This window comes from Ursus arctos, unplaced genomic scaffold (assembly GCF_023065955.2).
Source record: "Ursus arctos isolate Adak ecotype North America unplaced genomic scaffold, UrsArc2.0 scaffold_1, whole genome shotgun sequence".
Taxonomy (NCBI): Eukaryota; Metazoa; Chordata; class Mammalia; order Carnivora; family Ursidae; genus Ursus; species Ursus arctos.
Genome location: NW_026622763.1, coordinates 19,440,083 through 19,467,858, shown reverse-complemented (window position 1 = coordinate 19,467,858; position 27,776 = coordinate 19,440,083). Strand labels below are relative to the sequence as shown.

General features: G+C 36.2%; 1 protein-coding gene across 2 annotated transcripts in view; it reads left to right on the top strand.

Moving 5' to 3' along the window:
• The window catches only part of ZRANB3 (zinc finger RANBP2-type containing 3), a 302,241-nt gene that overhangs the window by 201,551 nt on the left and 72,914 nt on the right, over window positions 1-27,776 (top strand). For both annotated transcript variants that reach the window (XR_008960724.1, XM_026510087.4), the window contains exons 7-8: window positions 14,973-15,144; window positions 16,516-16,632. Coding sequence is in view for 1 of the 2 variants with exons in the window: in XM_026510087.4 (XP_026365872.2) it covers window positions 14,973-15,144; window positions 16,516-16,632 (289 nt within the window). In the remaining variant the exon portion in view is untranslated. The remainder of the gene's footprint in view (window positions 1-14,972; window positions 15,145-16,515; window positions 16,633-27,776) is intronic.

Sequence of the window (27,776 nt, the reverse complement as noted above, 5' to 3'; positions counted from 1 at the left end):
ACACATCTAGAAAAAGAGTAAAACAGTGGTTCATAAAGATACTCAAAGAACTAAAGAAGATGTGGAGAAAGTCAAGAAAATGATGTTTGAACAAAAAATAGGTAGAAAACCTAAAAAAAGAAACAAAAAAGAAATTCTGGAGCTGAAAAGTGTAAGAACTGAAATGAAAACTTAATTGAGGGTTTCAGAGACAGATCTGAGCAGGCAGAAGTAAGAATCAAGGACCTTGAAGATAGGACAATGGAAATTTTTGAGTCTGAGGAACAGAAAGAAAAAAAATACAAAGAAAATACAAAGAGAAGTGAACAGAACCTAAGGGACCTGTATGAACCATCAAATAGATAAACATATACATTGTGGAAGTCCCAGGAGAAGAGAGAAAGAAAGGGGCTGAGAGAATATTTGAAGAAAGAAGGACTGAAAATGTTCCAGATTTGATGAGACATGATTATATATATCCCAAATCTTAATGAACTCCAAGAAAGATGGACTCATAGAGACCAACACAGAGATACAGTATAATCAAACTTTCTAAAGACAAAATCTTAAAAGCAGCAAGTGATAAACAACTCCTCACATGTAAGAGATCCTCAAAAAGATTTTCAGCAGATATCTCATCAGAAACTTTTCAGGGCAGAAGGCAGTAGGCTCATATGATCCAACAATTTTATTTCTGGGATATAATCCAAAGAATTGAAAGCAGGGTCTTGACAAGATATTTGTACACCTGATTCGTAGCAGCATTATTCACAGTAGTGAAAATGTGGAATCAACCCCTGTGTCCATTAATGGATGACTAGATAAGCAAAATGTGGTTTATACACATTGGAATAGTATTTAACCTTAAAAAGAAAGGAAATTCTGACATACAATGCAACATGGGTGTACCTTGATGACATTATGCTGAATGTAGTAAGCCAGTCTCCAAAAGACAAATACCATATGATTCCTCTTATATGAGGTACTTAGAGTAGTGAAATCATAGGGAGATAAAGTAGAATGGAGATTGCCAGGGCCTGAAGGTAGCGGTGAATGAGGAGTTATTGTTTAATGGATACCAAATTTCAGTTTTACAAGATAAAAAGTTATGGAGATTAGGTGGTAGGGTTATATACTTTTATGAATTATTTGATACTGCTGAACTGTACACTTAGAAATTATTAAGATGATGAATTTAATGTTATATATATTTACCACAATTTAAAAATTGAAAAAAATCAATTAAAAATGAATTCTAAACTTAAAGTTACTCAAAGGAAATAAAGGAGAAAATCTTGTGTCCCTGTCATATTTATAGAAGTATGCTATTTTAATATTAATAGATTGAATAGTTCAATTTTGGGTGTGTGTGTGTATAATGTAATATCTACATATTATATGGGTATTTGTATTGTGTGCTGGTATTGGAGTATCAGCAAGCATTTTGGGGACCAAGGTAAGAGGAAAGTATATTGAAGGTACATTTAGTTTGAGTTTACTGGGTATATTTATGTAGTTCTCAGTTATTTCCACGTGTAGTTAGGTTTTTGATAGTGAAATTAGTGTGGGAATGGCTTCCATGAATACTCCTAGAGCAGGGATGGCAGATGTACTGCTTTGTGAACTTGTCCTTGGTACCTGGTGTTGGAAGGATATGAATCATGGAGAAGCAAAGTTGAAATGTACGGAGACAAAGGATTAATCTGTGAATAATTCTTCAACTTTGTGGAGCTGATATATGGCAGAAACTTGATAGAAGATTTTTCAAATTTGACAATTCAAAAGTAATTTTATACAACATGCTGATAATAAGTTACAAACCTGAAAGAAACTTTTAAAAAGTAACAATAATAAAAAATGAAATTTGATCATCCGTGTTTGGTTCAAGTCTGAATTATCCTGTTTTTGTAGAAAATAATACAAAGTTGTCCTGTGAAGAGGCAATCAAAGTATAAGCAGTAGAAAATGTAGAAAAGGCATTATAAATATATGTCCAATGGTTAATTAATAAAAATGTGTTATTTTCCTGAATTTGGAGACATCTGGGAATATTTATGAACTTTTTTAATTGAGGTAAAATTGTAATATAGCATTATATAAGTTTCAAGTGTATAGCATTTTATTAATGATATCTTTATACAGGTATCACCACTAAAAATCCCGTTACCATCCATCACATACAATTGATCCCCTTCACGCATTTCTCCCATCTGCCATGGCCTTTCCCTGTGTGACTTATTTCACTTAGCATAATACCTTGAAGATCAATCCATGTTGTCGCAAATGGCAAGATTTCATTATTTTTTTGTGGCTGAGTAGTATTCCATTTTGTGTGTGTGTGTGTGTGTGTGTACCACATCTTTATCCATTCTTCCATCAATGGACATCCATTTCTCGGCTATTGTAAATAAAGATGCAGTGAACATAGAAGTGTATATATCTTTTTGAATCAGTAGTTTAGTATTCTTTGCATAAATACCCAGAAGTAGAACAGTTAGATCATATGATGGTTCTAGTCTTAACATATTGAGGAATCTCCGTACTGTATCCCACAGTAGCTACACCAATGTACATTCCCAACAGAGTATAAGGGTTCTCTTTTCTCTCCATTCTCTTTAACACTTACTATTTCTGGTCTTTTTGATAATAGCCATACCAAATGTATTAGATGCTATTTCATCGTGGGTTTGATTTGCATTTCCCTAACAATTAGTGATGGTGAACATCATTTCATGTGCCTTTTGGTCATCTTCCGAAAAATGTCTACTTAGATCCTCTGCCCATTTTTTAACCAGGTTGTTTTGTTGTTAGGTTAAATGAGTTCTTTATATATTTGGATATTAATCCCATGTTGGAAATATGATTTGCAAAAATCTTCTCCCATTCTCACCAACCCATGCTTGGTTCTTATGAATGGTTGCTTAATAGTCCATATTTGGTACAACCTACATTTTATTCAGTCATTTGTCTGAAATAGAGGACCTTCCTGTTTCTTGAATTTCGGAAATTAAGAGCTAGGAAAGAAAAGGACAAGACCTGAAGTCCGGAATGCTTGCTAATCTTGGAATATCCTGGCTTTTGTACACCTTTGCCTCCAAAACACACACACAAATGAACTCAGGCATAGCAAAATCCCAAGTTCCATATTAAATATGATTTTCATATTATTATACCAAAGATGTGTTTTATTCAAGCAGGACTTTGGGTTCTGACTGCGCTCGAATCCTAGTACTGCTGTTCCCATCTTTGAGAGCTCGGACAAATTCTTCAGCCTTTCCATACTTCTGTTTCCTTGTTCATAAAGTGGAGATGATACTGGTACTTTACCTATCTTGCAGAGTTGTGACGGTTTCATGAATTACTTCACAGAGTATACGTGATTATACTATTATCTTTGGAATTGATGTTGACATTTGGAACTAATAATTGGGGGGGATTTGGGGGGCTTTGGAGTTTCTTTATTTCTTTTATTTTTAAGTTCTTTTTAAAGATTTTTATTTATTCAAGAGAGACAGAGTGTGATTGGGGGGAGGGGCAAAGGGAGAGGGAGAAGCATACTCCCCACTGAGCCCGGAGCCCAAAGTGGGGCTCAGTCCCTGGATCCTGGGACCATGACCTGAGCCGAAGGCAGATGCTTAACCAAATGAGCCACCCAGGTGCCCCTATTTCTCCTATTTTTAAAATCCTCCTATGCCTTTGAAAATTCTTGGGCCCTGGGCACTTAAAATATCCTAAGCAATCTGACATCAGCACAGGCACTCTGAGCTAAGAAGATCCATAGACTCAGTGGGCTTTGGGAAGGGAATTTGGGGAATATGGAGGGCAGAGACTGATATATGCATCCCTCCCCCAACACTTTTTTTAATTAATAAACTATTTTTTAAGAGCACATGTGGGTTCACAGCAAAATTGAGTGTGGAAAGTACAGGGAGTTTCCATATACCCTCTGTCCTCACAAATGTAAAAAACTCCCTCACTATGAAATTCTGCACCACAGTGGTACATTGGTTATAGTCAACGAACCTGCATTGACACATCATTATTAACCTTGTGTCCATAGTTTACATTTTGGTTCACTCTTGGTATTATACATTCTGTGGGTTTTGACAAAGGTATAAAGCATGTATCTACTATTATAGTATCATATGGAATAGTTTTACTGCCTTAAAATTTTCTGTGATTTACCTATTCATCTCTCCTTCCTCTGTAACTTCTGGCAACCATTTATCTTTTTATTGTTTCCATAGTTTTGCCTTTTTGAGACTATTTAATAGTTGGAATCACGTAGTATATAGCTTTTTCAGATTGGCTTCTATGACTTAGTAATATGCATCTAAGTTTCCTCCATGTCTTTTCATGGCTTGGTAGCTCATTCTTGTTTAGTGCCTAATAATAATCCACTGCTGGGATGTACCACTGCTTACCCGTTCACCTGCTGAAGAATATCTTGGTTCCTTCCAAGTTTTGCACTGTGGCTATAAGCATTCATGTGCAATTTATTGTTTAGACATGAGTTTTCAAATCCTTTGGGTAAATACCAAGGAGCATGACTGCTGTATGTATGGTAAGACTATTTAGTTTTGTAAGGAACTGCCAAATACTCTTCCAAAGTGGCTTTACCATTTTACATTTCCCCTAACAATAAATGAGATTTTTTTTTTCCACATCCTTGTCAGCATTTGGTATTGTTAGTTTAAGACTTTAGCCATTCTAATAGGTATATATAGGTATCTCGTTGTTTTATGTTGCAATTCTCTAATGATTTATGATGTTGTACATTATTTCATATGCTTTCTTGAAATCTGTATATCTTCTTTGATAAGATGCCTGTTTACATCTACATCTTTTGCCATTTTAAAAAATCAGATTGTTCATATTTCTTACTGTTTTAAGAGTTCTTTTTATATTTTGGAAAACAGTCCTTCATAGATGTATCTTTTACAAGTATCTTGCCCAAACTGTGGCTCATCTTTTCATTCTCTCGATATTGTCTTTCACAGAGCAGAATGTTTTTATTTTAGTGAAGTTCCACTCATCAAATTATTTCTTTCAAAGATTGTGCCTTTGGTATTATATCTCCAAAGTCATTGCCATACCATGGTTAGTAACAGTGTACTACTTCCGTGATAGTGCAGGTACCTTATAATATCAAAGTAATCCTGATTCCTCCCTTCAAGCCCTTATATCATTGCTGCCATTCATTTCACTTATGAATTAATATAGATCGCTGTCATTCATTTTACTTATTACAAGCGTAGTTAAAAAGAATGTAATGGAATACATTGTTGCTATTATTGTTTTGAGCAAACTGTTATTTGTTAGATAAGAATAAGAAAAATAAAAGTTTTTATTTTAACTTCACTTATTTATTCTCTAGTGTTCTTCCCTTTTATATAACTCTGATTTTCTGACCTATATCATGTTCCTTCTCTCTAAAGAACTTTTTTTAGTATTTCTTGCAAAGCCAGTCTTTTAGCAACAAATTTCCTTAATTTTTGTTTGATAAAGTGTTTATTTCTTCTTGACTTTTGTAAACTAATTTCACAGAGGGATCCCAGGGTGGCTCAATCAGTTAAGGGTCTGCCTTAGGCTCAGGTCATGATCCCAGGCTCCTGGGATCCGAGTCCTGCATTGGGCTCCTTGCTTAGAGGGGAGCTGCTTCTTCCTCTGTCCCTCCCCACTGCTTGTGCTCTCGCTCACTCTCTCTCTGCCTCTCACAAATAAATAAAATAAATCAATTAAATTAAAAAGAAAGAAAACTAATTTCACAGAGTACAGAATTCTAGATTGGTGAGTTTTTCTTTCAACACTTTAAATATTTCTCTCCCACTCTCTTCTTGTTTTAATGGCTTCTGAGGTGAAGTTGTATTAAATCTTACTTTTGCTCCTGTATAGGCACAATTTTTTTTTCCTTTTACTTTCTTTGATTTTCTGAAGTTTGGCTATGATATGCCTAAGTATGATATTTTGGACATTTATCCTGCTAGATGTTCCCTGAACTTCCTGGTTCTGTGTTTCGGTATTAATAAGAAAAATTCTCAGTCATTATTATTTCAAATGTTTCTTCTGTCCCAGTCTCTTTTTCTTCTCTAATATTCCGATTACATGTACATTACACTTTTTGTAGTTTTTTTCCACAGTTGGATTTTTTAATGTTTTTTTTTCAGTCTTTTTTCCTTATGTTTTTCAGTTTGGGAATTTTCTATTATCATACCATGAAGTTTAGAGAGTCTTTTGTCAGCCATGTCTATTAATGGGACATCAAAGACATTCTTCATTTATGTTACAGTGTTTATTATGGTCTTTAGCACTTTTTTATTCTTTCTTAGAATTTCCATGTCTCTGCATATATTATACATCTATTCTTGCTTGTTTAATTTTCCCATTAATACCTTTATCATTTGTATCATATTTTTTAAAAAATTCTGGCATTTTTGCCATATATAACTCTGATTCTGATGCTTGTTCAGTCTCTTCAGACTGTTTTTTACCTTTCGTTGTAATTTTTTTCTGGCAAAAGGTGGATGTGATTAAATGAGTAAAAAGAACTTCAGTAAATGGCTTCTAATAATGTAGTGGTATAAGCTGTAGAGGGAGGGGAAGCCTTCTGTAGTCTGTAGGTCTCAATCTTTTGTTAAACTCATGACCCTGATCTGTGAAATCAATCAGTGCTTCTCAGTGGCTTTTCCCCCCTTAGTAGGGAAAGGATGGCTAGAGAGGAATGGAGTTGGGTATTTCCTTTCTTCTAGAGCAGTCAGGCTCTAATAAAATCCTGGCAGGTTAAGCTCCAGTAAAATACTTATTTTTAAATACAGGCCTAGTTAAGAACAGAATGTCTGAAATATTTCAAAATCGTTCCTTTTCTTTTCTCCATGCCAGAAGCATCAGAGGATTTTTATCTTATATCACTGTAAGCACCTCTAGAGGTCCTGTAGATAAAACTCAAACAAGTCTGAGGGCCCCCTGCAACCGGATCCCCCTAGAGTTTTTAACTCAGAGTTGTTCCCACTGAGCCTCTAGGAATTCATCAATTACAGTTCAGATTTGCCTCCTCTGGCACTGGTTTCCATGGAAGTTTTTGCCCATGGTTTCTGCCCTGGTCCCTTGTGATTTTCTGTATCCACCTGTATGGCTTTCCAATTTGGGGGGCAGTGGTTTGCCCCATGACGTCACTTCTCTGACAAATCTAAGAAGAGTTTGTTTAGATTTTTACTTGTTGCTAGGATGGAGTGGTGACTTTTAAGCTCATTACATGCTGGATTGGAAACCAAAAGTCTCCTGTTGAAGGTTTTTAAGCAAGATAATTTACATTTTAGGAAGTTTATCTTAGTATTATATAGGAGAGATTAGAATGGTTGGAGATAGTGTAGTTCATACCTACCAACATACACTGGGATATACTTATTACACTGAAGACAATTTGACTTTATGAGTTCCATTTATTATCTGTTTTATCTTACGAAGTATTCTTTATGTTTTATTTATGGTGATGAGAGTCATTATTCTGTCTTTAGTTGACACACAATGTTACACTAGTTTCAGGTGTACAACATACTGATTCAACAAGTTTATACCATTCTTGCATCTTTGTAGCTAAGTAGTCCTGCATGTCAAGTTACATTGTCCTTTAGAATACTTGTAGTTTTCTAGCTTATGGCATTGAAAATTTTATACATTCATCTTCTTAAAATGTCGTGGGTTTTTTGTCTGTCTTTATTGCTCTTTGTGGGCTTTTTAAAATTTACTTTGTGTTAAAGTTTGAAGTACATGAAATACACACACACATACACATAAACACACTGTTTTTCCTCAGAACTAAGTCTTATGTATTAATTGCGTAATAGCTATAAATGACCATAATGAGAACAGGGAATTGGTTATATTGGAGAGCAGTGTTTTTCCAACCTTATCGACCTAATGTTCACTTTTTTTATAATAAATGCTGTATAGTGCTCCCCTTATTATACTGAAATGAAATTCATAGTTACAGTAATCTCTTTCTCCATGTATGTTCAAAAACACTAAAAAAACCGCAGTATAACATAGATGAATAATAAAAATTATACACATATTATACACATATTATAAAATAATATGTACTTCAGGATGTGAATAGATAGGAATGACTATGCTAGAAGGCAATTAAAATAAGAGCAAACTACATATATTTATATACTGGATTTTATTGAATCTAAGACTACCTTGATTATAATATGTACTATTATTTTACACACCACTAAGAGAAAAACTGCTCTAACAAGACGGATACGTATGTGTGAATATCAGAGATATTAAAGGGGAATAATTAATGAAATTTGATATATGTGTAGAATCATTATGAACGCTTGCTCTAGAATAGTAAGCTAATACATCTGTTTGTGTTTGCAGGTCAGCTACCACAATCATGTTGTTAACAGCATGATTTTTCCAAATTGGCAAGCAACTCAGGGTTAAATTTCAAGCAAAAAAATATACAGTATTCTGTGGAATTAACAGCATTTGTGTTTCTTGGAAATTTTATTGTATATTGAAACTATACAGAAAAATACTTTGTAACCGTGGTACTTGGATCTCACTGCCTGCTCTTAGACATAAAACAAGCAGATTGATGTCTTCAACCCTGTTCTCCTCTTTACATTTTTGTTCTGTTTGTAGTCTACAGAGACATTTATCTTCTTTGTCCCCAAATGTGGGTTTTGTTTTCTCTGTATATTACTTATCTTGAATTTGAAGCAGGGAGAATATATCAAAACCTGGACTTACTGATCAAAATTGTTTGGAAGTTTTGGTTTTTTTTTAAACCCTGTATCTGTATTACTTCAATAAAAATATTTAAAAATATAGTTTTAAAATTTTAAAAACAGCCACATAATGCTATAGGGAGCCTTCTAGTTAAAAGTAAGTTCATGTGGCTGCAATGAAAGTAGATGGTAAACAGATCCTTACAGGGAAAGATTGGTCAGCCTTTTTTTTTTTTTATAACAATATGTATCATTCTTCCCATCATGAAATCACATGCTGATTAAGTCCACTTCTAATGGTATTCAAGTCAAGTTAAATAATATTAGGACTTAACATCTGAAATAAATAAGAAAACAAAAGAGTTAATAGAAACAAAGAGATAATAAGAGAGCATATATTCGTAAGCTTCATGGGGCTGAAGATTGAGAGAGTATGAGTTATTAGGAAGAGAAACTGTTAACTAATTTGCTTATTTAGTGAAATTTTATGGCTATCCTCTAATCTCATAAAATTGATAAAGCATAAGACAATACTTGGTGTAGGACAGCTGAGTTTTTAAGAACACTTTAAAACCATAAGAGTTTGTAGTATGGGGAGGAAGTAGTCATCATTAGTCATATTTTCCTGATAAAATATATATTTTAAAACATGCATATAGTATAATGCTAAACATATATATATACACTTATTCGTATAAGTCATAATCTGCCTTTAAGAAATAACAAATTGACATGTATAGTTTTTACAAGTGACTGTCATCTATCACTGGTTTATTGTTTATCTTTTTGAGAATTTGACTATATTTGTGGTATCTTTGTGGAATATAAGTGTATTTTAAAACGATTTTGTAGAACTGTTTTTTGCTGTGTTTAATCTCAGCATGCATTAGAACTCATGAATTCCAGTGGTGCTGTACCAGTTCATTATATTAAGAGAGGCCAGTGATTCGGAGAAAAGCTTGATACAGGAAATAAAAGATATAATTTCTAGGGTAAGATAAGCAAAATGGCCATCTTTACTTTTCTTTCTTTTTTTTTTTTTTTTTTCCTGTCACTGACCAATTTCAACCACCTTTCTGGCTTTAACTCTAAAATTCATGTGGTATCTACATCTCCAACTTATTCTATTCTCCTGATTTCCAAACTGCTACAACCAGTGTTAAGCTAGTAGGCATCTTCAGTGTATCTATAGACTATCAGCACGTAAAAGTCAGGATATTAAAAACTGTGCTTCATCCCTGAAAATTGCTCTTCATCCAGTGGATTCAGTCTTGGTTGGTTAAGATTCAATCATATGTTAAAACCTAGAGGTCAACTCAGCTGCTCCCTGTGCCCTACTGTTGATAAACAGTCATTTGTCACATCATGTAGACTCTACTGTTTTAACCTTTCTTGAATGTGTACCCCACTCTTCCTCACAGCTACAGTCTCAGTTCAGATCCTACTTATCATTTGCCTGAATCACATCAACACAGTTTTTACCTGCCAGTGGAAGGTATTTTATTTCTGAAAAACCATAGTAAGGGTAATTTTCACTATCAAGAATATAATTACCTTTTTTTTTCAACCTGATTAAGGGCATTTGTTTACAAATAACCCAAAGCTAACACCATACTTAATGGTCAAAGACTGAATTTTTTCCCTAAGACAGTGTTATCTGTTCTTGCCATTTCCATTCAACTTTGTACTAGAAATACTAGCCAGTACAATTAGATAGGAAAAAAGAATAATAATTGCAGTAAGATTGGAAAGGAAGAAGTAAAACTAACTCTATTTTCAATGCCTTGATCTTGTATATGGAAAGTCCACTAAAAAACTATTAGAACTAATAAATGATTTTTGCATTGTTGCAGGACAGAATATCATTGTACAAAAATCAATTGTATTTCTATACACTTGGAATGAACAATCTGAAAATTAAGTTAATTCTGTTGACAATAGCATCAGAAAGAATAAAATACTTAGGAATAAATTTAACAAAAGATGTATAAAATTAATACTTTGAAAGCTACAAAACATTGAAAGAAATTTAAGAAGATCTAAATTAATGTAAAAACGTCCCATGTTCATATCAAAAAGACCCAACACTGATAAGAGGGCAATACTCCTCAAACATATCTATAGACTCAAGGGTCAATCAGTATCTCTGCTGATTAGAAGGGTAATCACAACAATGTAATCAAGACATTGTTACAAAGATAAATATCTAGATCAACAAGAGAATCAGTAGCCCAGAAATAAACTCATACATGTACAGTTAATTGATTTTTAACAAGAAACTAAGACGATTGAATGGGGGAAAAATAGTATTTTTAATAAATCGTGCTGGGATAGCCATCTGCAAAAAAATGAAATTGGACCTTGAACCCATTCCATATGCAAAAATCAACTTAAAATGGGTCAAAGACTTAAATGTAAAACTAGAAGCTATAAAACTCTTAGAAGAAAGAATAAGGGTGAATTCCTTCCTTGGTTTTGGCAAGGGATTCTTAAATATGACATCGAAACCATGAGCAACAAAATACCAACTAGACAAATTGAACCTTATCAAGACTAATAACTTCTGTACTTCAAAGGGCACCATGAAGAAAATGAAGACAACCCACAGAATGGTAGAAAATACAGACAAAGCATATTTTTTAAAGATTTTTATTTATTTTTTTGACAGAGAGAGAGGCAGCGAGAGAGGGAACACAAGCAGGGGGAGTGGGAAAGGGAGAAGCAGGCTCCCACTGAGCAGGGAACCGGATGAGGGGCTTGATCCCAGAACACTGGGATCATGACCTGAGCCTAAGGCAGATGCTTAACGACTGAGCCACCCAGGCGCCTCCAGACAAAGCATATATTTGATAAGTGTCTCATGTCTAGAATGTATAAAGAACTCATACAATTCAATAATAAAAAGACAAACAACCCAGTTCAAAAATGGGCGAAGGATTTGCATAGACATTTCTCAAAAAAAGATATGCAAATGGCCAACAAGCACATGAAAAAAATGTTTGACATCATTAATCATCAGGGAAATGCAAATCAAACAGGATGGTTAGAATCAAAAAGTCAAGTAGTAAGTGTTGGTAAGGTTTTGGAAAAATTGGAATCCTTGAACACTGCTGGTGGGAATGTAAACTGGTACAACTGCTTTGGAAAACAATCTGGCACTTCCTCAAATAATTAAATGTAGTATTACCATATGACTCAGCTATTCAATACCTAGGTATATACCCAAGAGAAATGAAAATATCTATGTCCAAACAAAAACTTGTACATGAATGTTTTCAGCAGTTCATTTATAAAAGCCAAAAGTTGGAAACAACTAAAATGTCTGTCAACAGATAAATGGATAAATAATATTGGTTTCTCCATAGAATGAAATATTATTTGGCCTTAAAAAAGAATGAATACTGCTACAGCATGGATAAACCTTGAAAACACTGTGAAAGAAGAAAAGTGAAAGGAGGTAGACACAAAAGACTATCTACTATATGAGTCTGTGTATATGAAAGTTTAGGGAAATCTTTTGAGATAGAAAATAGATTAATAGTTGCTTAGGGCTGGGAGGCAGGACAGTGATTAAGGGAGTGATAGCTAAAGATTACAGGGTTCCTTCTTGAGATGTTGAAGACATTCTAACATTTACTGTGGTGATGGTTGCACATATCTGAAAGTATATGAGAAACCATTGAATTGTATACTTTAAATGGATGAGTTATACGGCATTATTAATTACATCTCAGTAAAGCTGCTTAAATAAAGAATAGGCTACTCCAAAAGTGTATATAGTTACCATCAAATTTAGCAGGAAGGGACCAGACATTTCTAGGTGTCATTTCTTTTAGCCTTTCCTCCCCATCTCATTTCCCCTTTGCACCCCAAACTTGAAGCGGAGTTTCAGCAGCATGTCGTCCTGCCAGTCCTCTTTTTTTTTTTTAATTTTTTTAAACGATTTTATTTATTTGTAAAGCAGGGAGAGCAGCAGACAGAGGAAGAAGCAGACTCCCTGCTGAGCCAGGAGCCCGATGCAGCACTCGATCCCAGGACCCTGGGATCATGACCTGAGCCAAAGGCAGACGCCTAGCCAACTGAGCCACCCAGATGGTCCCTGCCAGTACTCTTTAGAGTCATTGCAACCTTTAGCAGTTTGACTCCAGCCTAAAGAGAAGGGTGTTGGGAGAAAGGATTTCTGTAAACCATGGCTCATACAAAGCATAAGGCTTGTAATCAGTCAGTGGTAAAGCACCCAGGAGGCAACTGGCTACAAAAGCTTCTCTCAGTTCATCCTCTCCTGGAGGAATGAAATAACCTTTTTGTCACAAGCCTGTTACAAGTACAGTGGCATCTGACATTAGATTGCTCTGACTTCTAAACGGACATGCTGTCTCAGAGCACAAATATTAGTGCTCTGAAGGAGGCAAGTGCTGCCTGTGTGGTTGGCCTGTTTGAAGACATCTGTGTGCTGTCCATGCCAGTGTGGAGCAATTGTGCCAGAAGACTTCTACCTAGCATGTTGTATTCCTACAGAATGTATTGCATAGGTGGAGAGTGTGCTAAATAATTTATTTTAGTTGTAAACATTTCATTCTCAAAAAACAAAAGATCCAACCTCTTTCTCCCATCATTGGTAGTTCTAAACATTACATTTTTTTTCCCTAAGATCAAAATGAACCTAAGTGTATGATTGTGAATGGACAAAATGGTGACATAATTGGGTGTGGCAAGTTATTTTTCCATTTTCAGTAGTGTGTGAATTTTTAATATTAATATGGGGACATAAAACATTAAAGGAAGTCAACTCGCAGTAATATAATTTATGGAATCTAATAAATCTTTTTTTAAAATGCTAGCACTTAGCTTTTTTTAAGCAAGAATTGAATTTCTTTTTGATCACACTGAATAGTGTCTATCATTTTATCATATAGTAGTTACATCTATTCACTCAACTTTTCTAATTAATTCTACATGCAAGTGCATTTTTTTAAAAGATTTTATTTATTTGAGACTGACAGAGAAAGAGAGAGAGCACAAGTTTGGGGGGGGGAGAGGCAGAGAGAGAAAAAAGCAGACTCCCCACTGAGCAGGGAGCCCAACATGGGGCTCAATCCTAGGACCCTGGGATCATGACCTAAGCTGAAAGTGGACGCTTAACTGACTGAGCCACCCAATCACCCCCCAAGTGCGTGTTTTTAATGTTGTCTGTACTGTTCTTATGTGTTCGTTATCAAAATATGTTTAATTAAAAAAATTAATGTTAATAAGTTTCAAATTTCTCAAATTGACACTATTATGCTAAAACACACAAATCCCTTTAAAATGGATAGTCATTTAATTATTAATATCAGTATCATGATACAACCTAACAGGAGTTTTCCTGTTCTTAATTATTCTCTACCAGCTGTCTTTAATAGTATGGGCCCCTAGAAGATGATTGGGAATTTTGTGGGTAGTTTTTGGATTGTCATAATGATAGGGGGATGTTAGTAGGCCAGCTGTCTTGATACCTAAGTTCAGTAGATCCAGTAGATTCCAACCCTTGTCTTTATACCTGCCCTCAGTGCTTGGTGCTTCCAACTCCCAATCTTCTCAAAGGTCTAGAGGACATGATCACTTTTGCAAGCATTTTAAGTTGTGGCTTTTCTTTTGCCAAGTCAGCTACCACTTACCTGTCAGCATTGACTTCTAAACATTTGATGAAATTTTTTATACTATGTTTTCTTTCCTGTTCTCTTTTTCATAGTGAGTTTCTGTCCTTTTTTTTTTAAATTCCTTTACTGTCTGCCCAGTGGTTTCAAAAGCCAAGTGATCACCAAGTGATGAATCTGCTATGCTTAATAGCTCAGTGGGAGATAGCTCCTCTTAGAGGATATGGCAGATATTTTAGGTAGTTTGGCTATTATGTAGACTAGCTGGTATCCTGGCAATTAGTGCCCAGTTGGGGCTAGATCTGCTAAGCACACTGTCATTTGTGTGCCCAACCAAAATGCCAGTGGTACTTACAGTGATCAGTTCATTCTAGCCTTGCATTAATTCATCGTAAACAGTATGTTAGACAATTAACATTTTCTATGGCTGAAAGTTATGTATAATCTTACTCATTACTCTTTCTCAAGCTGAACTTTTACAAACTGATTTGTATTCAGAAGTATAACAGTAAGAACAGTGTGATGGTTCCTTATCATTAAAAGGAAAACACTGGATAAATGGTTTTCCTATTCCTAACATTCAGCTTGGCTACATGGTTTTTCTTCATATTAACAGGTTTTTTGGTAAAAGGCCTCAGTGGGATTGTAGAGGGGCATCAAATCTGAATGAACTTCATCAACTATTAAGTGACATAATGATCAGAAGATTGAAGACTGATGTTTTAACCCAGCTGCCCCCTAAAGTCAGACAGCGTATTCCCTTTGATATTCCATCAGCAGCTGCCAAGGTGAGAATGCTTGTTTGATTGAAAGTCTTACTTTAAGTCATTTTAATGAAAGATCATACATGTTGATATTTCATAGAAGGAAAAGTCGGTTTTCTTAAAATAGGATTAATTAATAGAACATATGAACTGGCTTTGTATCATTTCCGGAAGAGAACAGGAAGAATTTAACTTCAGTCATCAAATAATGTGAGAAGATTCGGTATCCTACTGATGTAAAAAAAATACTTCCACTCAATGTAGAATAAAAGCACTTCAACTGCAACAAAGATTTAGTATTAAGAATTCTAAGTACCTGTAGGGTGTAAAGCCCAATAATTTAGAAGGGAAGTTATATTCCATGCTCTAGGATTTTTTCCAAGTATGAGCTATCTTCTAGAATAAGTTGGATATAGCCTTCTTCTTGAGACCTGAACACTCTATGATCATGTTGGAGGATGTGAAGGTCTATATATTAGAAAGTAAGATTGTATTTTACCTAATCCTTATCTACATTTACTTTTAGGGAGTACAGAGCTTATATATTCTCTGAAATTTCTTTAAATCTGGACAGAACGTTGTTGACAAAGACTATTTATTGCATTATTTTACTTTCAAAGCTTAAGGTAGACATTTTGTAAACATTGAGCAATATGTTATTGGTAAAAGGGAATAATCTGATTTTCTTTATCCACCATTTTAGCATTAGAAAAAAAATAAAAGAGTCAGTATATGATTATATTACATTTTTATTTAGCTAATATGTTTATTTAAAGTCTTTATGCTTATTTAAATGAAATCATATCTCATTATGAAAATACTTTGCTACTGTGTACATTTTCACTGTTTCCTTTCTTATGTATGCAAACTTTTATTTTTACTTTACAAAATGTTTTTTCTTAAAGGGAAGCTCTAATCATTTGATTTACAATATTAGCAAAAGGCTTGGCTTTCACCCACAGCTTTTCATTGGTTTCTGTCTTTGGCATGAACATGTGACTGACCTGTCTCCACACTGATGTTTTTAAATGAACACATTGGTATCTTTGGGAATTTGTTTTCATATCTTCACAAAGAAAAAAGAGAACAAGTAGGACAAAATTCATTATTGCATTAATTGTTCTGTTTTTTTTTTTTTTTAAGATTTTATTTAGTTAGTTCGTTAGTTGTTGAGAGAAAGAGTACGAAGTGGGGAAGGAGCAGAGGGGCAGGGAAAAGGAGGGGGAAAGAATCCCAAGCAGACTTTCCGCTGAACGCCACGCCTGACTTGGTGCCGGATCCCATGACCTGAGCGGAAATCAAGTCAGACACTTAACGGACTGAGCCACCCCCAGCGCCCCTGTTCTTCTGTTCTTTATGGCATATTTCTAAGCATTGTTATTTTCTCCCACATAGGAATTGAATACCAGTTTTGAAGAGTGGGAAAAATTAATAAGAGCTCCAAATGCAGGTGCCACTGAGACTGTCATGGGGTTGATTACTCGCCTGTTTAAACAGACTGCTATTGCCAAGGTACTCATTGCTGGGATATCATATGTTTCTCTTGATACAAATTATTTCATATATTTTAATGCTTTTATTTAAGCAGCTTATTTGCATACTGTAACATGTCTTTGTCATTTAATTTTTTAACTCTGTTATGGAAAAATTCAGACATATTGCAAGTAAACAGTGATATAATAAACACCATTATATCTGTTCCTATATTGATCTTTTCCAATATATGGATACACTTTGATGAGGGAATATAATATGCTTTACACGGTCTCATTTAAAGGACATACATATATTCATCTTTGTCATCAAATTTTTCTATGGTTTTTGCTATATAATTGCTATAAATAATGTTTTTTATTTAAGTCAATCATTTTTAATTGGTATTCTGTTTCTAGTTCCCTACAGAGATAGATGTGCTCATATTCTGTTTGTCTAAAAGTGCAAATTAGAGGTGTTAGAGTTTTTAAATCTCAGTGTGAATATAAAGTAGATTCATCACACGTTCTTGTTTTTACTAGCGTGGTAGAACTTAGACATGCTAATGAGTGTTACTCCTTTCCAATTCTGAAATTTTTTTATAAGATAATTTTTAAGTGAGGTATATTGAGGTATAATTCACATTCAGTGAAATTTATCCTTTTAAAATACATAGCTTGATGAGGCTTGACAAATACATAGAGTAAATCACCAGTACAATCAAGATAAAGAATATTTCCATTTGCCCAAAAAATTCCCTGATGCACCTTTGTAGTTATCTCCCTCACACCTGCCCTCTGCACCTCAGCAGTAACAGATCTACTTTCTACAACTGTAGTTTTATATTTTCCTGAATGTTCCAAAAACGGAATCATAGAGTATGTAGCCTTTTGTCTGGCTTCTTTCATTTAGCATAAAGCTTTTGAATATTGATCCATGTTTTGCATATGTCATTAGTTTCTTCATTTTTATTTCTGAATAATGTTCCAGTATATGGATATATAACAGTTTTTTTCCTTTCACCAGTTAATGGCTATTTGGGATCTTATCAGTTTGAGCCATTATGAGTACTCAAAGCTGTTATAATCATTCATGTACAGGTCTTTGTATGGACAGATTTTGATTTCCCTTGAGTAAATAACTGGGAATGGGACTGTTGGGTCATATGGAAGACATAGCTTAAATTTTATAAAAAGCTGCCAAATTGTTTTTCAAGTACTGTACCATTTTGCATTCCTAGTCGCAACGTATGAGAGTTCCAGTGGTTCTGCATCTTTGTCAGCACTTGGTATTGTCAGTCTTTTTAATTTTAGCTATTTTCCAGGGTATGTACTGGCATCTCATTGTCATTTTAATTTCCCTTCTCCTAATGTCTAATGATAGCATATTTTCATGTGTTTATATATATAATAGATATCTTATATCTGTTATATATCATATAGTCTGTGCATGTCAAGCCCATATTTATGTTGGATTATAAGAGTTCTTTTTTTTTTCAAGATTTATTGATTTTACCAAGAAAGAGAGTGGGGGGTGGTGCAGGGGGCAGAGGGATTGGGAAAGAGAATTTCAAGCAGACTCCCCACTGAGCAAGGAGCCTGACATGAAACTTGATCCCATGACTCTGAGATCATGACCTGAATTGAAATCAAGAGTGTGATGCTCAATCGACTAAGCCACTCAGGCACCCCAGAGCTCTTTATATATTTTAGAAACAAGTCCTCTAACATGTAAGTGTTTTCCAAATAGTCCTACCAAGTCCATAGATTCCATTTTATTTTCTTGACATTGTCTTTAAAAGAACAGAAGTTTTAAATTGTGAAACAGTCCAGTTTATTATTTTTTCTTTCATGTTCTCTGTTATTTGAGTACTGATTACTTTTTGCTCATTCCAAGTTCACAAAGATCTTCTACTGTGTTTTCTTATAAAAGTGCTATATCCTTAGGTTATATAGGTAGGTCTAGAACTACTTTAATTTTTTTATGTGGTACAAAGTTAAGCATAGAGATTTAGTTATTTTGGTTTGGTTTGGGTGGGTTTTGTTTGATTATTTGTTTTGCTTGTGGATTTTCAATTTTCAATTGATACTCATTATTGGAAACCATTTTTCTCTCATTGACTCACCTTAGCACCTTCATAAAAATCATTTGGTTATACATGTGTGGATCTGTTTCAGAACTCTGGTCTGTTTCATTGATCTATACATCTCATTTGACAGAACACTAAAGTATCTGGTTACTGCACCTTTCTAATAAAACTTGAAATCACATGGTGTTCACTCCTACTTTATTTCAGAATTATTCTGTTCGTAATAGGGCATTGCTGGATTGTAGGGTATCTCTATTTTCAACTTTTTCAGGTACCTCCATACTCTTTTCTAGAGTGGCTATACCAGCTTGTATTCCCACCAACTGTGTAAGAGGGTTCCTCTTTCTCCGCATCCTCGCTAACATCTGTCATTTCCTGACTTGTTAATTTTAGCCATTCTGACTTGTGTGAGGTCGTATCTCATGTGGTTTTGATTTGTATTTCCCTGATGCCAAGTGATGTTGAGCATTTTTTTCATGTGTCTGTTGGCCATTTGGATGTCTTCTTTGCAGAAATGTCTGTTCATGTCTTCTGCCCATTATTTGTTCTTTGGGTGTTCAGTTTCATAAGTTCTCGAGAGATTTTTTGGATACAGCCCTTTATCTGATAAGACATTTGCAAATATCTTCTCCCATTCTGTCGGTCCTTTTGGTTTTGTCCACTGTTTCCTTTGCTGTGCAAAAAACTTTTATCTTGATGAAGTCTCAATAGTTCATTTTTGCCTTTGTTTCCCTTGCTTTTGGAGATGTGTCTAGCAAGAAGTTGCTGCTGCCGAGGTCCCAAATGCTGCCTGTGTTTTTCTCTAGGATTTTGATGGACTGCTGTCTCACATTTAGGTCTTTCATCCATTTTGTGTCTATTTTTGTGTATGGTTTTAAGAAATGGTCCAGTTTCATTCCTCTGCATGTGGCTGTCCAGTTTTCCCAACACCATTTGTTGAAGAGACTGTTTTATCCCCACTGGATATTCTTTCCTGTTTTGTTGAAGATAAGTTCACCATAGAGTTGAGGGTCCATTTCTGGGTTCTCTGTTCTGTTCCATTGATCTGTGTGTCTGTTTTTGTGTCAGTACCATACTATCTTGATGATTACAGCTTTGTAATAGAGCTTGAAGTCTGGCATTGTAATGCGAATAGTTTTGGTTTTCTTTTTCAACATTCCTTTGGCTATTTGGGGTCTTTTCTGATTCCATACAAATTTTAGTAATATTTGTTCCAGCTTTGTGGAAAAAGTTCATGGTATTTTGGTAGGGATCGCACTGAATGTATAGATTGCTCTAGGTAGCATAGACATTTTAACAATTATTTGTTTTTCCAGTCCATGAGCATGGAACGTTTTTCCATTTCTTTGTGTCTTCCTTAATTGCTTTCATGAGTGTTCTATAGTTTTCTGAGTACATATCCTTTGCCTCAGTTTGACCTGATTAGATCTCATTTTTGCCCTTAGAGATGCTATATTGCTACTGATGGTTTTCTCAAGCCTAGCTATTGACTTCATAATTGGTACCCTGAAGTCTGTCTCTGACATCTTGCTTATATCCATATCCATTAGGTCTGTGGCAGAGGCCATTGTCTCTGGTTCTTTTCTTTGTTGGGAGTTCCTTCTCCTAGTCATTCTGTTGAGGGATGACTGAGGGAATGTACAGAGTCCAAAATATCAACCATGGCCCAAGCAAGATGCACCCTAGGAAATCTGTAGCAGTCAGAAGCCACCACCAAAAAAACAAAGCTAAAATGAAACGCAAGAATAAAATTTATAAATTTAAAAAAAATTTTTTTAAATTAAAAATAAATGGGGGGCGAGGGGGAAGGGGGCTATAATCTCTCAGTGTCGGCAAAGTAGGGTGTTTCAGTTCTTCCTGGGTGTATTTCCTTCTGTTTGTTAGAGGGCACTACTTCCCAGAATTACAGGGAAAGTAAAACTAGTATATATATAAAGGTAATATTGAATAGGAAAAAAAGGACTACACTAAAGCATATATCTATTAAAAAAATAGGTGTGAAAAAGTGCAAGTTAAAAAACTACTATGAAATATAAGTTGATATACTGAACATTTAGTTGAAATGAGAAAAAGGTAAAAAGAAAAAACCGAAGAAGCATTAAAGAAAGAAGAAGAAGAAAAAGAGAGTTGTATCTGAAAAATACAGAAGCCATGAGACAGTGCCTGGGGCTCAATATACTGTTTTCCCCTGGTGTTGGGGTTTTAGTTTTATGGGAACCCTAGGGCTGTTATCCTCTTGTTCTTCCAGCCTGTCTTCTGGGGGTGGGGCCTGCCCCGCTGTTTCTCAGGCAACCCTGCTCGGGCAGAGTTGCCCTGCCCCCTGTCGGGGTTGGGTTCCGTGGAAACTGTCTTTTTGAGCTTTTGTTCTCTGGCGGCTTTCCGTGTCTCTTCCGAGTGTCAGAGCAAAAATGGCCACACCCAAACAAATCACAGTCTGCTCTTCTCTGAACCCTCCAGAACACACAGTCTCTATTTCTGTATATGTGCTGAAAACCTCAGCCTCCTGCGGTTCACGCCATCGGTCGACTCAGGGGCCCGGGCTTGTCTCTGCCCTTTGTGCTTCTAAAACCGGGACTGGTCCCAGGTTCACTCGCCGCCCCCCCCCCCCCCACTGCCACAGCTCCTGGATCCTGTTGAAGTGCTGCTCTAAAGCCCTTTCCCCGCTGCTACTGCTCTGCAAGTTTTTGCCTGGCCCAGCACAGGACGCTTTTGTGCTCCAGTGTTATATCACTTTCTAGGAGCCAGCTTATGGCGGCTCCCTCCCTCTTCTGCTTATCTTCCAATATCTGCCCACAGATTCATGACTCTGCCCTTCCTACCTCGAGACAGGTGGCGTTTTTCTGCTTTTAGAGATCCAGATACATATTCTTATATCTCAGGCTGATTTCTTGGGTCTTCAGAATGGTTTGGTAGATATCCACCTAAATTCAGGGGATCTGTCAAAACAGGATCCCCTACTCCTCTGCCATCTTGCCTCCTCTTGTCCTATAAGCTTTCTATCTCTCTTTCTATTTTGAATGACAGCCTTGCTGGATAAAGTATTGTTGGCTGCATACTTTTCTCATTTAGCACCCTGAATATATCATGCCATTCTTTCTGGCCTGCCAGGTCTCCATGGATAGGTCTACTGCCAGTCTAATGTTTCTACCCTTGTAGGTTAGGGACCTTTCATCCCAAGCTGCTTTCAGGATTTTCTCTTTGTCTCTGAAATTTGCAAGCTTCACTCTAATGTGTTTAGTGTTGAGCTATTTTTATTGATTTTGAAGGGTGTTCTCTGTGCCTCCTGGTCTTGAATGCCTGTTTTCTTACCCAGATTAGGGACATTCTCCACTACAATTTGCTCCAATATGCCTTCTTTCCCTCGCTCTCTTTTTCCTCTTCTTCTGGGATCCCAATTATTCTAATATTGTTTTGCTTTATGGTATCACTTATCTTTCAGATTCTCCCCTCGTGATCCAATAGTTGTTTATCTGTCTTTTTCTCAGATTCCTTATTCTCTGTCGTTTTGTCTTCTATATCACTAATTCTCTCTTCTGCCTCATTTATCCTAGCATTTAGAGCTTCCATCTTTAATTGCATCTCATTAATAGCCTTTTTAATTTCAACTAGATTATTTCTCCAGTAAGGGATTCTCTAGTGTCTTCTGTGCTTTTTTCAAGCCCAGGTAGTATCTTTATAATCATTACTCTGAACTCTAGTTCTAACATCTTACTAATGTCCATATTGATTAAGTCCCTGGCAGTCAGTACTGCCTCTTGTTCTCTTTCTTCAGGTAAGTTTTTCCATCTTGTCATTCTGTCCAATGACAGAATAGATGAACGAGAGAATAAAATACTATAATGGTAACAATGAACCCAGGGAAATATACACTAAACAAATCAGAAGAGACCCAAAAATGAAAAAAAAAAAAAAATTCAAGGAGAGAGAAAGAAGAGAATATAATCAGACAGGTGAACAGAACAGAGCAATACAGTTGATCCTGTGTGTATTTTGATCTGTTTGTTAGAAAACTACATCCCAAAATTGTAAAGAAAGAAAAACTTATATACATACAAAAATAAAATTAAATACAATGAAAGGATAGAATGTAAGCATAAAAATGAAAATTATGAGACCAAAAACAAAAAATATTAACAGACAGGTAAATAGAACAGAGCAATACATGAGATTCTGGGTGTGTTTTGGTATGTTTTTCAGAAGAAACTACATCCCAAAATTGTAAAGAAGGAGAAACTTACATACAAAAATAAAATTAAATACAATGAAAGGATAGGATATAACTGTAAAAGTGAAAATTAAAAAAGACTTTAAAAATAGTTGATAAAATAAGAAATTGGTTGAAAAGGAAAAAGAAAAAAATTAAAATTGGAAGACTAAAGAATCATGAGGAAAAAAAAGTTACCTGAATTCTACATAATCTTTTCCCCTAGGGCTGGAGTTTTGCAGTTCTGTGTGATTGGCAGACTTGGTCTTAGCTGGATGTTCTTGGTGATCTTCTGGGGGTGGGGCCTGTTGTGCTGATTGTCAGGTGTTTTTGCCCAGGCAGAATTTTACCACCATTGCCTGTGGGCCAGGCTAAGTGTAAGCAGCTCCAGATTGTTCCATGTGGCTTTTGTTCCCTGAAGGCTTCCCATGCTGCTTTAAAGGATGGAATGAAAATGGCAGCCTCCCAATCTCCAGCCCCAGAGCTGAAAGCTTGTTGCCCCACCCCCCCACTCCTCAGTGCATCCTCACAGAAAGCAGTCAGTCACACCTGTCTCCCTGTCTTCATACGCACTCACCCAGCCTGTGACAGAGTGTTTCTGTCTCAGGCACGTGAACCCCCACTTTGAGTCTCCAAACTGCAGACTCCTGCAGTGCACATCCATGCTGCTCCTCCGGGGGGGAGGTCAGTGAGGGTGGGGAGTTGGGGGGGGTCTTCCCTGTTCTGCTGCTTACTGGGCCAGTCACCCAACCGTGCCTCGGTTTGTGGCTTATGGCAACACTGAGCTGAAAACCCACTCCTGGGCTCACTGATTGCACTGGCTTCCCCGCTGTGATATCTGGGAGCTCTGCCACACTCAGGCACCCTTCTTTCTATGACCCGGGGGATCCTGAGACCACACTGTCCCACCTATGATTCTGCCTTGCTTTGCTACCTGAGTGTCTTTCAGGCAGGGACATTGCTCACAGAAGCAGACTTGTAAAAGTTCCAATATTGCACCCCACTGCTATGTCACTTTGCGGTAGCAAGCTTACGGATGCTCCCTCCCCCCACGGTTTATCTTCCAATATATTGCCTCAGATTCACTTCTCCGCACCTCCTACCTTGCCGAAAGTGGTTGCTTTTCTATTTGTAGAATTGCAGTAACTTTTTTTTTTAGATCTCCGGTTGAGTTCGCAGGTGTTCAGAATGATTTGATAGCTTTCTAGCTGAATTCCAGGGACTGGACAAAACTAAGGTCTTCTACCTCCCACCATCTTGGACAAATATCCTATAAATATTTCTTAAATTTAAATTTCAACTTTTTCATTGGTAAATATAGAATTATTGTCTATTTTTGTTTATTGACTTTTTATCCTTTGACCTTGCTGAACTAACATCAATTTTTATGGATTTTTTGTAAATTCTTTGGGATTTTCTACATAAAACATCTTTTTGTCTACACTTAAAAACATTTTATGCATGTAATCTGTATGTCTTTTATTTATTTTTATTGCCTATCACAGTGAGGGAATGCAAATACAATTTTGAATAGAAGTGATAGGATTGAACAACCTTGCCTTGCTGCCATTCTTAGAGGAAAAGCTTTCAGCCTTTCACCATTAATAATGATGTTATCTTTAAGTTTTTCATAGATACCCTTTTTTAGGTTCAGAAAATTTTCTTATTTTATTGAATTTGTTGAGAGGAGAAATGACACATATGAAAATCTTTTACCTGGCAGAGCAAGGTTAGGATGAGGGTGGTTACCATAAAAGTGGACCCAAAAAAATGGCTAAAATTTTAAGATAATTATAAAGACTGAGCACGGGCTATCATGACTATTCAGAATAACAGGGTATCTTGACACAGTAAGTCCACAGTCACTCATAAGCTTTATTTCCTTTGGCCTGTACCAGGTGTGACTAGAAGATCATAGAGCAGCCCTGTTAGTGGAGCACAAGCACAATACCCTATCTACTTCCAGAACCCTTTCTCATACTAGGTGAAATTGCTCCTGGGTGCTGGTTCAAAACAAAAGCTATCTGCCCTGCAGACTAGGTGGAAAACCCTACTGAAATTAGGACCGTGGACTGTTATAAGACAGAGATTCAGCAATGCTAGAATTGAGGCAGGAAACTCCACAGACATAGTGTGGTGTCAGGGAGAGAGGCAGAAACTCCAGGAAAGTGCCACCTTTAAGTCTCAGCTGTATCCAGGGGCCTGCCTTACATGGAATTGGTTCTGGAGACCTAAGATGTCCCCTGCCCCCTACCAAGAACTTAACACTGAGAAACCATCAAGATAAGTTCTACGCCTGGGGGAGAGAAACACCTGTGTTCAGTGCAGGCATGCAGGAACTGCTGGAAGCTCAGAGTACAGCTGGAATATTTAGAAAAACTCATGGCTCAGAGGGGAGGAGGTGGGGGAATGGGATAGACTGGTGATGGGTAGTAAGGAGGGCACGTATTGCATGGTGCACTGGGTGTTATACGCAACTAATGAATCATCGAACTTTACATCAGAAACCAGGGATGTACTGTATGGTGACTAACATAATATAATAAAAAAACATTAAAATTAAATTAAATTAAATTTTAAAAAAAGAAAAACCCATGGCATACATTATCACAAGGTAGAAGCATCCTGTTGCTGGGAGAGTTCAAAGTTTGTAGTATACCAGAGGTAAATGTAACAAAAAGAGAATCTAAATACAAGGGAACCTAAATAAAACGCAGTAGTGACTAGATTGTCTCCTTCCCACACTATCACCCTGACCAAAAAAAAAAAAAGCCCATTTCTGGGTGTGTAAATATCAATTATCTCAGAGTGTCCTGTTCTTCTACACATAATGTCTAGCACATAATAGAAATTATGAACTAAATAAAAAAGCAACTTTAAAAAACCATTTTCAAAAGATAAAGCAATCAATAAAGCCAAATTGATAAATGACCTAGACTGTAGAACTATTAGACAAGGGCTCTCAGGAAGCTATGAATAATGTTATATGATCTAGTAGCAAAGATAAACAATATGCATGAAAAGGTGGGAATTTCAGAAGAAATATAAATATTTTAAAGACAGTAAAATGGAAATGCTAGAAATAAACAGAATCTAAAAAAAGTATTCCAATGAGCTTATAAGCCAATAGAGATGATACAGTGTAATCATAAAAAATCTAAATGTCCTGGATATTTATCCTAGAGAAGTGAAAACTTAGGTTTACACAGACTTCTTTCTGGGAATTTATTTATAATAGCCAAAAACTGGGAAATAATCCAGATGTCCTTAAATTGTTGTATATCCATACAATAGAATACTCAATTAAAAGGAATGAACTATTGATAAACACAACAAATTGGATGAATCTAAAGGCATTATACTGATTGAAAGAAGCCAGTCTAAAAAGTTTTTATATATCATGACACCATATTTATAACATTTTCAAAACAATGGAATTTAGTGATAGAAAATATTATTATATGAATGTAATTTTCCTGGTCAAAATATTGTACTATGGAAATGTACACGATATGTACTGTATAGGAAATTATCATTAGGGAAGCTACATTAAGGTTATGCAGGAACTCTGTTATTCTTGCAACCTTTGGTATGTCTAAAATTATTTCACAATGAAAAGTTTTAAAATGTACATATAGTGGACACAATATAGTAACCTAATGTAGAAAACATTCTAAGTTAATCCAAAAGAAGGTAGAAAAGAAAGGAAAGGAACAAAGAACAGATGGGTTAGTCAGAAGACAACAAGGTGTTAGGTATTAGCCTAGTTCTGTCAATAATTAATTAAACAGAAATGATGTAAACCCACCAAGTAGATAGTAGGAAGTGTCATATTGTATAGATCATATGATATCTGCAAAAAGTTCTTTTTAAGTATGAAGGCTGAAAGTTGAAAATAAATGGATGAACAAAGATATACCATGCAAACAATAATCAAAGGAAAGGTGAAGTAGAACTGTAATATCAGATAATGTAGACTTCAGACCAAAGATTATTACCAGCATTAGAGGAAATTTATAGATCACTAAGATGACAACTTAGGTTGTTCCTGACTTTGCTTCCCCTCACAAGAACAATAACTAGCACCTATTCAGGAAGAAGATATCCCTAGGAAATCCTAGAACACAGGGGTGAAACTGAGACACATCCCTGTACCCTAATAACCAAGACAGACGGCATTACTAGGGTAAGAGTAGTGGCTACATGTTGACCCCATTGCCATGCCCCTAGGCCAATGTAGCACCACTCAGGGAGATCCCACCCTGAGCCTCTGGCTCCTCCAGCAGGAAAAGAAAATCTGTGGGGATAAACCACCACAACCACTCCACCCCACCCAACTACCTGGCATTGTGGATTGCTCTCCCAGAGCCAGTACTCTGATCTTTTTTTTTTTTTTAAGATTCTATTTATTTATTTGACAGAGATAGAGACAGCCAGAGAGAGAGGGAACACAAGCAGGGGGAGTGGGAGAGGAAGAAACAGGCTTCCAGCGGAGGAGCCTGATGTGGGGCTGGAACCCAGAATGCCGGGATCACGCCCTGAGCCGAAGGCAGACACGCCCAACGACGGAGCCACTCAGGCACTCTAGTACTCTGATCTTTATCTGTGGGGATTGCAGGAGAGTTTGTGAAGCTCAACCACTGAGAAATTGACAGTGACAGAGAAGCCTAAAGGAGCTTGCAATAACCAGCACATAAATCTCGGCAGACTGAGTTTGTACCTGCAGCACCCAAGTTATTATCCCATGGGTGACTGTTTGTGTGCAGAGCCAAGTCAGTGGCATACTCAGACCAGGGAGCTTTGGCAGGGTGCAGATCTGCTTGATTCAGAACCTCATATGAGGATTTTTGCCAGCCCTACAGCCCAGTTTCCCCATGCCCAGGCAAGGAG